Genomic DNA, 12,476 nt, shown 5'->3' with positions numbered 1-12,476 from the left:
AAGTCTCCATGAGAGCTCATAAGAAAGAAGAGGAAACAATGGGGCTCGAAGAGCACTGCTTTGACCAAAGAAATAAGGTTTATTTTATGCACCATGGTCAATGTAAGGAAGAGCAGAGCAATAACTTTGCAACACCCCATAACTGATGTTCTTTTACTCCTGTATCTTAAAATGAACATAAGTAGCATATGCATACCCAGCAACCTCTTTCAATTTTTCTTATAAGAGAATCTCAAAGGTCTTTCGAAGGAACCATACCTTGTTGTTTACAGCACATGAATTTTGAGTGAGGCTCCAGATCCTGGACTATGGGTGAAATAGGAGATTAAGGCCTAGCTAGTTCATGTAACAAATCTTCTTAGCCACAATAATTGTTTCAGAAATAAGTGTGTTACCTATGTTTATCCATTCAAAGAGAATCTCTGGATTTAAGAGAGAGATACAAGGATGGGAAACAGTCTCTTTCACTGGGCTTAAATCTGTTCAGATACGAGACTGGTTCCACTGTGGATCACCCCAAAGATGAACTCTACTTCCATTTGAAGCCAATTTGAAGGAGAGCAGAATCAAGAGAAGACAACCTGGGGCTGACACTGCATCACATCTGGAAGCTACTCAGCTTTGACATTTTTTTCTATCACAGAAGACATTAAACTCATTTTCATCTTTGCATGTAGTAGGCTTCCTATCACTTTTAAAAGGAAAATTTCTAACATGTACATCAATGTTTCTTATTACTGCTGTTGTTGAGTACCTAATATGTGGAAAGCTGACTTTGGTAACTATAAGGATTTTATTGTTCTTCTACATTTTTCTGACAGCCAATGCCATAGGTTATGGCAACTGCTTCCAGTGATATGAAGAGATTTAGATGCTATTAAGTTGTCTATGTTCCATATCTCACATGCACGGTCATCCTGTTTTTCTCTTGCATTTCATATACCAAGATTATAATCTTTGCATTTTTGTTTATTTGTGAAAATCATAAATTTTTCCCCTGAAACCTAGATTATGGTAATGGGATATTTGGCAATTTAAGAGAAAAACAAATGGTTAAGTATATATTTTTTGGTAGAAGATGTCTTGGTTGGTTTATGGAGTTAATTATTTTTTCAATTATTATGAGGACTAACCAGGTGAAGTAAGGATTCATAGTTAAAATTGAAGACTTTAATATTAATAAGAAAAGTTAAAAGAAACCAAAGATAGCAACAATGTAATTTGTCTACATTCATTGTTTAAATTTATGAATCTTAGTGAGCCAAAATGTCAGACTATGTTTAATGGGTTTTTTTAGTTTTTTGAGATGGAGTCTCACTCACTCTGTAGCCCAGGCTGAAGTGCAGTGGTGCAATCTTGGCTCACTGCAACCTTCACCTCCTAGATTCAAGCAATTCTCCTGCCTCTGCCTCTCAAATAACTGGGATTACAGGTGTGCACCACCACACCTGGCTAATTTTTTGTATTTTCAGTAAAGACAGAATTTCACCATGTTGGCCATGCTGGTCTCAACCTCCTGACCTAAAGTGATCCATCTGCTTGGTCTCCCAAAGTGCTGGGATTACAGGCGTGAGACACCGCATCTGGTCAAACACACATTTTCACAACACCACTGGAAATATGTGTCAGCAGTGTTTGGTAGTTGAACATCAATGTGAGAAATATGTTAATAAAATTATGAAATATGCTTGAAATACGGTTTAGAGGCATGACTGGAAGAAGATTCATTAAATCCATTGAGTAATGTACATATGGATCCAGAAGGTCTGTTTCAAGGGTATTAGAAAAGTTTGGTGAATTCCACTGGTTGTCCATTTTCAGTCAATCCCAGGTTTCCTCATCCGCCCAAGTGCTATCCAATTGCTACTTTATTTTTCCCTTCCTTAATTATGCAAGCAACCAATGAGTATGAGGTGGGAGAGGAAGATGTGGGCACGAAATCATTTTGAATGTTAAATCCATATCTGCAGAAATTATTTTTAAAAGATTTTTACGTGGAAGTTTGTAGAAGCTGATGGGACCCAAAATAACAATTATATATATTTATGAGGCATAATGTCAACTTTTGACAGATATATGTACCTCAAAACTATTTATACATATACTTCATACATAGCATATATATGAAGACATATGCTATACATACAAAAGACATATATAACTATATATAAGCAATATATAACTACATATTCATAGATACATATAACTATATACAAACATATAAAAATATAAAAATAAATCTATATATTATATATAGTGGAATTATTAAATTAAGCTATATAGTGAATGATTGAATTAAACTGATTAACATAATCACAGCTTCATATGCTTATCAATTTGTTTTGGTGAATAGACTGAAATTTTCTCTTCGTAATTTGTAAAATATACATTATTAGCAATATATTTCAAAAACATATTCCTCTTGTGTAACTGAAACTTGTGTGCTTTGACCAACATCTTCTCATCCTCCCCATCATCGCCCCGCTTCCCCGGCCTGTAACCACCACTCTACTCTCCACTCCTATGAGTCTGACTCTTTAGATTCCATGTATAAGAGAGATCGCAGTATTTGTCTTTCTGTGCCTGGCTATTTTACTTAGAATAAGAAGAATCAGATTGCACCTAGCTCAGTTTACTCTTTGACTCTAGGTATAGAAAAAATAAAAACACAAAAATCAAATAGAAATTATATGTGTGTGTCTATCATCTAGCTATCAAATACCTCTATTTAAATTTAAATACCATCTTTGACATTGCCCTGGAGGATTATTATCCACACCGTGATAATTTAGTAGATTGGCCCAGGGAATAGATCAACATTGGTGTTACCATACAATTTATAAATGTAGTTTTTAAAGAAAATGTCAAAGTATGTGGTTTAATTTGTAAAGTATATATTCTTATTTGGAATCTCTAAATGTAATATGTTTGTTTTCTCAACAGGTATTACCCTGTTTCCAAATATTGCTTAAGGAGCCAATATGTCACAGAAGTTTTGCAGCAAGCAAATAAAATAAAACAAAATATGTATTTATTTTTACTTTTAAAACTATACATGCCTCTTTATTTATAGAGAGCTACAGCTACATCTGGATATCTATAAGACAAAGTTTTTTTACATTTAATCCACATATTTTGAACTTTTTAAAAAGATTTATTCCTAGGTAGTATGTCATTTTGATGATAATGTGAATTGTATTTTCTTTTCAAATTGTATGTTCTCTTCGTGTCTGTCTTATAAAAATATGTTGGTTCTTGGATATTATTCTTGTATTTAATAACTTTGGTAAACTTATTAATTGCAATAATTTAGCTGTAGAATTTCTTACAATTTCTAAATATACAATAATGCCCCCTGCATATGACAGTTTTATTTGCTCTAGTCCAATATTTGTTGAGAGTCCCCACCTCTGATATGTATCCTTTTGTCAGAGTTTGTTATTGAAACACTAAGATACCCTATATTCCTGTTATTCTAGAAGTTAGGAAACAAAATCAGAGCTAAAACTTGCCAAGTGGTTGGACCCAGTAACCCAGACAGGGGACAGACTTTTCTTGTTAGATCACATCTAAGCCATGTAGGCCTGAGACAGATTCTGGAACCTGTGGGAAAGAAAAATATGTTTGCAGATACAAAATACGGATTTTAAAAAATCACTGGAGAAAGAAAATGTCTATGGCAAAGGGCCTAAGATTAGAATCTACTACACTCAGCTAAGTTGCACTCTCATCTAAGAAGTTCTTATCTAAATAACTGCCCTTTAGAATCCCTCTGTTAATCAATAAACAGCTGTATAATTAGACATTACTTTCTTTTCTGACAACTACTCCCATTTACTCTATTTCTGTTCACCTTTCTTCCCTTCTTTAGTTTTCAGACATTGTCTCAGATGTACCCTTAGACCCTTTAACCCTGGTCTGCATGAAATTCCATACTTATATTTATGCTTTCCTTAATGCCTAAATATTGGCAATCTTTGGGAGTCATTCCCTTATCCCCAGTGGGGAAAATACTGCCACAAATTTAAACACATTTCACCACTTTAGTAGTTCACAAACTAGACAAAGGCACTGTCAAGGATTGCTTGGATAACTCTAACAATAGTCTCCTTGCTTCTTCTATTCCTCCTACTACTGTCTTTTCTTAACACAGCAGCAAAATTGTTTTATATCTTTATGCAGACATAGGTAAAAACATGTCACTTAACTACATAATGACCCATCTTATCTCTTTATTTCACTTAAGTTAAAATCAAAGTTCTGTCAGTAGCTCACTAGATGTTACAATTTTTTTTGAGGTGGGGTCTTGCTCTGTTGCCCAGGCTGGAGTGCAGTGGAACAATCATAGCTCACTGCAACCTCAACCTCCTGGGATCAAAGGGTCCTCCCCTGCCTCAGCCTTCTGAGTAACTGGGACTACAGGTGCATGCCACCATGCCTGGCTAATTTTTTTATTATTTTGTAGAGACGGGGTCTTGTCATCTTTCCCCAGCTGGTCTTGAATTCCTGGGCTCAAGGGGTCCTCCCACCTTGGCCTCCCAAAATGCTGGGATTACAAGCATGAGCCACCATGCCTGGCTGATCCATTACCTTTCTAACTTATTTTCCTACTGTTGTTTTCCTGACTCAATTCATATCAGCGACACTGGCCACTTTATATTCCTTGAAAACACCAGGCACATTCCTACCTTATGGTCTTTGCTGTAGTTGTCTTCTCTGCCTGGAAAACTCTTCACCCAGAAATCCACTTAGATATCCACCCTACTTCCCCCAGGTATTACCGTCTCACAGAGGTATATCCAGAATACTCTATTTAAATTGAAATCCCTGTGCAGCTGCCAGTAGTTCTCTTTCACTGACTTGCTTTTTCACTTTTCACAGCGGTTATCACCTTCTAAGATATTGAAATGGGAAAGGTCTCCTTGTCCCCCTCACAGGGTTTGCAACAGCGGGAGTGGCTCACTTCTTCAGTGCCCTGCTGCTCAAACCTCTAGGGAGAGCATACAGACAGGCAGGCTGTGGGGCTCTGACCTCATGTCAGCATCTAGGTATATGTTTACGGTTCCTGAAGCCCCAGTGGGCGTGTGTTACTGTGTGCTCTTTTAGTTTTGCCATGTATAGGCAGCTAGTGCTAACCAGCTCAGTTAGACCCTCTGCCTTATTGCAAGGACAGAGGGCTTTCTGTATCCCAGGTTCTTGCCTTGGTGTACCAGAAAAATCAGATCACATGTGGGCTTGAAGAATGAGTGCAAGGTTTTATTGACTGGAAGTGACTCTTAGCAGATGGGGGAGCCAGAAGGGAGACGGAGTGGGAAGGTGGTTTTCTCCTGGAGTCAGGCTGCTCAGCAGCTGGGTTCACCTCCAACTGCCCTGGTCAAACTCCATGTTGTTCCGCTGGTCAATGGCCTGCCAGCGTGCCAGCGTCTGCTGGTGCCTGTTGGCATGATCTTCATCCAATGTATCCCTCTTGACATCCAGCTACTTGTGTGTTCTTCCACTGATGTGTTCCTCTCGACATCCAGCTGCTTGTGTCTCTGCCTGCTAGGGTCTCAGGATTTTTATAGGCACAGGATGGGGGCATGGCAGGCCAGGATTGGTCTTGGGACAGGAGTGTCTGTCCTCACCTAGGTCCGTGGGCACAGGCCCAGGGGTGGAGCCCTAGCCAGGGACCATGCCCTTCCCTTACCAGCACTTCCCTGCCCCTCTTCCATATCACCTCCCCTGTCTGAAGAGGTACATCTAACTGCTCTTCAAATGTGGACGATGATGGGTCTTAGCTGCTTCCTGTTGATAGGGGCATTGTTTTGGGGAAAACAGCAGTCAGATTCTTCCCAGAGGTCTATCTAAGGGTTCCTAGCAAAGGGGAGCCATCATCCAAGGCTCCAGTTCCCTGACCATTTGGAGGTTGATGGCTTCTAGGTGTGAGAGAAGAAACAAGTTTCATAAGGTTAAGTATGCATGGATTATACATACTTGGGTATGTATACCCAAGTTATACATACTATATATACATACATACTATACATACTATAATAAATACATGTGTTATATAAGGAAAGAATTTAGTGCCAAAGATTACAGAGATAAGAAGTGAAATATACTAAGAATGACATTGTACCCTGAGATGTTTTACCCTGGTGAAAGAAATTAAACCTTGTATGGAAGTGGATAAACTTTTAGAAAGAGATAACAGTTCTGGCCATATCCTTAGTAGTTAACAGGTGTACCCTGGGAATTCTGGGGTTTGTGGGCTTGCCTGGTGGCCATTAAAGCTTCTGTCTCTTTCCTGTATTTCCTCTCTCTTTCCTGGGACTCCCTGTCTGTATTATAAAAGACTGAGGTGGCCACTTTCAGAAGGTCCTCTAATGTACTATCCAGTCCCGGGGCCCGTTTCTACAACTTCCTCCTGATGTCAGGAGCTGCCTGAGTAATAAATGTATCCTTTAGGGTTAGCTGTCCCTCGACTGAATCAGGAGATAGACAGGTATGCTTTACCAAGACCTCTCTCAGCCTCTCCAGGAAGGCAGAAGGATTTTCATCAAATCCCTGGTCAGTCATGGAAAACTTAGTATAATTGAAAGGCTTGGTCTTAGTCCTACAAAAGCCTTCCGTTACGCACGTCTGAAAGCGTCTCCTCTTCTAGTCTTCCACCTGTCTCTGGGATCCCATTTAGGGTCATTCACTTTTACTGCTTCTCTTCCAGTAGGATAATGTTCGCTCCCTTCCCTGATGCCGTATGTGATACAAAGCTCATTCCCAAACCTCTTTGCTGCTTGTAGAGCGGCCTGCTTTTCGGTGTCCATCAGGTTCTGATTCAAAAGTAGCATAACGTCTCTCCAGAAGAGTTTAAATATACAGGTGAAAGTCTGGAAACCTCTATATATCTACAAGGGTCATCTGAAAGCTTGCCAAGATTCCCCTTGACATGCTTTAAGTCCTGCAGGGAGAAGGTGGCCTGGATCTTACTGGGTGCAAATTCACTGGGCATTTGTTGGAGGGGCAAGACTGAGACTGGTTGAATGTTGAAGGTGTTCCTCAACACACACACACACACACACACACACACAGAGTTCCTTGACACTGACTAGCATAGCATTTGCTTTTTTGGTTCTAGGCATTGTCTCTGTTCAATCATTAGCTAATGACTAAGCTAACTGGGCAGAGACATCAAACGTTACATTCAGGAAAGAATGGAGACTTTACAAAATTAGATCAGAAAAATCTTTAAACAAACAAACAAGCAGTAATACAACAAATGCAACAACAGCAAACTCTGTAGAGGGAGGAAATCTGGTTTCTAAGTTGCAACATTATAATATTCAAAATGTCTAGATTTCAGCAAAAAATAATGAGGCATGTAAAGAAAAAAGAAATCATGACCCATGCACAGAAAATAATAAAAAGAAACTGTTTCTGAAGAATCCCAAACATTGGAATTAGTAGAATAAGACATGTCTAAAAAAAAAGTGGCCGGGCGCGGTGGCTCAAGCCTGTAATCCCAGCACTTTGGGAGGCCAAGACGGGCGGATCACGAGGTCAGGAGATCGAGACCATCCTGGCTAACACAGTGAAACCCCGTCTCTACTAAAAATACAAAAACTTAGCCGGGCGAGGTGGCGGGCGCCTGTAGTCCCAGCTACTCGGGAGGCTGAGGCAGGAGAATGGCGGGAACCCGGGAGGCGGAGCTTGCAGTGAGCTGAGATCCAGCCACTGCACTCCAGCCTGGGTGACAGAGCGAGACTCCATCTCAAAAAAAAAATAATAATAATAATAAAGTATAAGAATGATGTCTCTTGGCCCTGCCGCGCTCCAGGGACGCAGCGCGGACGCAAATGCGTTTCCGGCGAGACCTGGCTGCTGTGCCTCGCGGCTTGTGCGCGCTTGTGGAGAATCGATGCAGGCCTAGGGTAGTCTCCTTTCTGGACTGAGAAGAATGGAGAAGAGCCCCTTCCCATTAGTGCCTTTGCATTGGTTTGGCTTTGGCTACACAGCAGTGGTTGTTTCTGGTGGGATCGTTGGCTATGTAAAAACAGGAAGGGTGGCGTCCCTGGCTGCAGGGCTGCTCTTCGGCAGCCTCGCTGGCCTGGGTTCTTACCAGATGTCTCAGGATCCAAGGAACGTTTGGGTTTTCCTAGCTGCTACATCTGTTACTTTTGTTGGTGTTTTGGGATTGAGATCCTACTACTATGGAAAAGTCATGCCTGTAGGTTTAATTGCAGGTGCCAGTTTGCTGATGGCCGCCAAAGTTGGAGTTCGTATGTTGATGACAGCTGATTAGCAGAAGTCATGTTCCAGCTTGGACTCATGAAGGATTAAAAATCTGCATCTTCCCCTATTTTCAATGTATTAAGAGAAATAAGTGCAGCATTTTTGCATTTGACATTTTACCTAAAAAAAAAAAAAAGACACCAAACTTGGCGGAGGGGTGGAAAATCAGTTGTTACCATTATAACCCTACAGAGGTTATAAAGAGGATGTAACATGAGCTTATTGAGACCCTCACAGAGATCGATTCTTGTATATTGATGTTCTCTTCTTTCTGTATCTATAGGTAAATCTCAAGGGTAAAATGTTAGGTGTTGACATTGAGAACCCTGAAACCCCATTCCGTGCTCAGAGGAACAGTGTGAAAAAATAGAGTATCTGTTCTTCTGCTCATCTTAGACCACAGACTGACTTTGAAATTATGTTAAGTGAAATATCATTGAAAATAAAGTTTACTATAAATAATAAAAAAAAAAAAAAAAAAAAAAAGAATGATGTCTCAGCAATTTGAGAATATCAGAAGGAGAAATTATAGAAATAAACAGCAATTCTGCAGGTTAAAAATACAATAGCCAAAATGAAACACACACACACATACACACACACACACATACACACACACACACACACAACACACACACACACACACACACTAGAGGTGCTCAACAGCAGGAAAATTTCTGCAGGCAGAACAAAGAATCTTTGAACTTGAAGATGGGACAGTTGAAGTTATCCATTCGGAACAATAGAAGAACAAATTTCTTTTAATGAACAGAGCGTGTGAGACCAATCTGACATCATCAAACATCCCAACATAAACATAATGAGATTCACAGAAGAAAAAAAAGAAGAGAAGGGAGCAGAAGGAATATTTGAAAAAGTAATGGTCAAACCATTCAAAACTTGATGAAAAATATTGAGACATCCAAGATGCTGAACGAATTCCAAGTAGGAAAGGAAGGAGATCCACACTGAGACACATCATCATCAAACTGCTAAAATTCAAAGACAAAGAGAAAATCTTGACAGTAGCAAGAGAGAAGAGTTTCAACATGGGCAGGGGATCCTCAATAAAATTAAGAGCTTATTTATCATCAGGAACTGTGGAGGCCACAAAGCAGTCGAATGACATATTTAAAAAGCTAAAAGCAAAAAGAGATATCAACTAATAATTCTGTACCCATCAAAATATTCCTTCAAAAATGAAAGACAAATTAAGACATATCTAAATAAAGAAAAACTAAGAGACTTAGATGCTAGTAGACTTGACCTGTAATACACGCTACCGGGTCTCTTTCAGGCTGAACTGAAAGGACATGCAACAGTAACTTACATTCATATGAAGAAATAAAAAACACTGATAAAAGTAATCACATAAGTAAATATAAGACATATGTATGAATGTAGCTGGGCATGGTGGCTCACGCCTGTAATCCCAGTACTTTGGGAGGCCGAGGCAGGTGGATCACATGAGGTCAGCAGTTCTAGACCAGTCTGGTCAACATGGCGAAACCCTGTCTCTACTAAAAATACAAAAATTAGCTAGGCATGGTGGCTCATGCCTGTAATCCCAGATATTCAGGAGGCTGAGGCAGGAGAATTGCTTGAACCCAAGAGGCGGAGGTTGCAGTGAGCCGAGATCATGCCACTGCACTCCAGCCTGGGTGACAGAGTGAGACTCTGTCTCAAATAAAAAAAAAAGTATGTACGTATTCTTGTTTGTGGTTCATTTTTTCATATCTGATTTAAAACTACATAAAGTAATAACTACATAAGCATAAAGTATTTAAAACTACATAAGTATTTAAAACTACATAAAATCATAATTATGAATCTAAGGAATCAGAGTTGTTATATATCTAATAAATACGTTAATGGGCATATAATACATGAAGATATAATTTGCCATAATAACTACATAAAGGAGGGCTGAGGATACATAGGAGCAAAATTGTATATATTATTGAGATTATATTGGTATTAATCCAATCTATATGATTATACATTAAGATGTTAATTGTAATCCCCAGTGAAATTAGTAAGAATGTAACTAAAAATTATATAGTAATATGAACAGAAAAGAATCAAAATGGCACACTAGGCCAGGCATGGTGGCTCATGTCTGTAATCCCAGCACTTTGGGAGGCCGAGGCGGGCGGATCACCTGAGGTCAGGAGTTCAAGGCCAGCCTGGCCAACATAGTGAAACCCAGTCTCTACTAAAAAAAACCCAAAACATTAGCTGGACGTGGTGGCAGGCACCTGTAATCCCATCTACTCAGGAGGCTGAGGCAGGAGAATCACTTGAACCCGGGAGGCAGAGGTTGCAGTGAGCTGAGATCATGCCATTGCACTCCAGCCTGGGCAACAAGAATGAAACTCTGTCCAAAAAAAAAAAAAAAAAAGCACACTAGGTAATATCAGTTTTACACAATGAAGGCATAAATGAAGGAATTGAGGGGAAAAATAAGATGAATTTTAAAAAGCAAAATGACAGAGTAAATTCTTGTTTATCGGTAATTACATTAAATGTAGAGAGATTAAAATCTCTATTAAAAGAAATTGGCAGAAAGAATTAAAAGAAAGCATGATCCAATTACATGTTTTCTATTAGACTCACTTTAGATTCACAGACACAAATAGGTTGAAAGTAAAAGATACAGACAGTAGCACACAAAATATACTTTAAGACAAAAAATGTTAGTAGAGATGAGGAAGGGTATTGTACAGTGAAAAAGTTTCAATGTATTAAGAATATATAAGATTTATCTCTCTATTTATCTCCCCCAAAATACATAAAGGAGAAACTGATAGACTTCAATGGAGAAATAAACCATTCAAGAATAATAATTGGAGATTTCAATACCTACTGCCTATATTGTGTAGAACAACTAGACATAATATTGACAAAGAAATAGAAGACTTAGACAACAGGATAAACCAGTTGGACATAACAATTTTCTATAGAACACTCAACAACAGCAAAATGCACATTCTTCACAAGTGCCCATGGAACACTTCGAAGAATGAGTCATATGTCAGGACACAGAATAATTCTTAATGAATTTTAAAAGACTAAAACCATACACATTATGTTCTCCAACCATAATAAAATGAATTAGAAATCAATACCAGAAGGAAATTTGTAATAATAACATACATGTGGAAATTAGAAAACATACTCTTGAATAATCCCTGGGTCAAAGAAGGAATCACAAAGGAAATTATAAAATACTTTGAGATAAATAAAATGAAAATAGAAAATACCAAAACTTATTGGATACAGTGAAAGTAGAGCTGAGAGGGCTATTTATAGCTGTAAACATGTACATTTTAAAAGAAAAAAATGTACCATACCTTATACCTTAAGATACTGAGAATTAAAAGATCAAACATAAAATAAGCATAAAGATAAAAATAGATTGGAGTAAAAATTAATAAAACTGAGTAGAAAAGCAATAGAGGATATCAATTAAACCAGAAGCTAGCTTTCTGAAAATATCAGCAAGAATGACATTTAGCTAAGATGAGAGAGAAGGCGCAAAATACTAAAATCAGGAAAGAAAGAAGAGACATTACTAAAGACTTGATAGAAATAAAAAGGAATATGAGAAATACTAAGAACAATTATATGCTGAAAAATTAGACAAACTGAATGAAATAGACAAATTCCTAAAAACAAACCACCAAACAGACTCAAGAAGAAATAGAAAATCTGGATATATCTATAATTAAGAGTTTGTTTTAGTGAATTAAAAAAAAAAAAAATCTCCAACAAAGAAAATTCTGACCCAGATGGTTCACTGGTGAATTCCACCAAACAATTACAGAAAAATTAATACCATAGTTTCTAAACTCAAAAGGCGGAAACACTTCCTAATTCATTCTATGAGGCCAATCCTACTCTGATATCAAAGCCAGAGAACGATAACTTGAGAAAGGAACTACGAAGTAATATCCCTTATGAATATAGATACAAAAATCTTTAACAAAATGCTAGCAAACTAAATCCAATAGTATGTTAAAAGGATTATACACGGTGGCCAAGTTGGATTTATCAGAAATGTAACATTGGTTCAACATATAAAAATCAATTAATGTAATACACAGATAAAATAAAATATAGGAAAAATACATACCAATTATCTCAATTGATGTGAGAAATATCTGACAGAATCTAACATTTTTTCCTGTTTTGCAAAACAATGAACA

The 12,476-nt window shown here is 38.1% G+C and overlaps 1 protein-coding gene across 1 annotated transcript; it reads left to right on the top strand.

The window, feature by feature from the left end:
- The first annotated feature begins 7,795 nt into the window (after positions 1 to 7,795).
- Positions 7,796 to 8,556, top strand: LOC126952069 (transmembrane protein 14B). The gene has a single exon (XM_050786366.1). The coding sequence runs from the start codon at positions 7,934 to 7,936 to the stop codon at positions 8,276 to 8,278; it is 345 nt and encodes a 114-aa protein (XP_050642323.1). The 5' UTR covers positions 7,796 to 7,933; the 3' UTR covers positions 8,279 to 8,556.
- The last annotated feature ends 3,920 nt before the right edge of the window (positions 8,557 to 12,476 follow it).

The sequence above is a fragment of the Macaca thibetana genome, chromosome 4 (assembly GCF_024542745.1).
Source record: "Macaca thibetana thibetana isolate TM-01 chromosome 4, ASM2454274v1, whole genome shotgun sequence".
Lineage (NCBI taxonomy): Eukaryota > Metazoa > Chordata > Mammalia > Primates > Cercopithecidae > Macaca > Macaca thibetana.
Note: the sequence above shows the minus strand (reverse complement) of the source record. Positions and strands in the feature narration are given on the sequence as shown.

Excerpts from the sequence above, each read along its gene's own strand:
- LOC126952069 (XM_050786366.1), top strand. The coding sequence starts at position 7,934 with ATGGAGAAGAGCCCCTTCCCATTAGTGCCTTTGCATTGGTTTGGCTTT.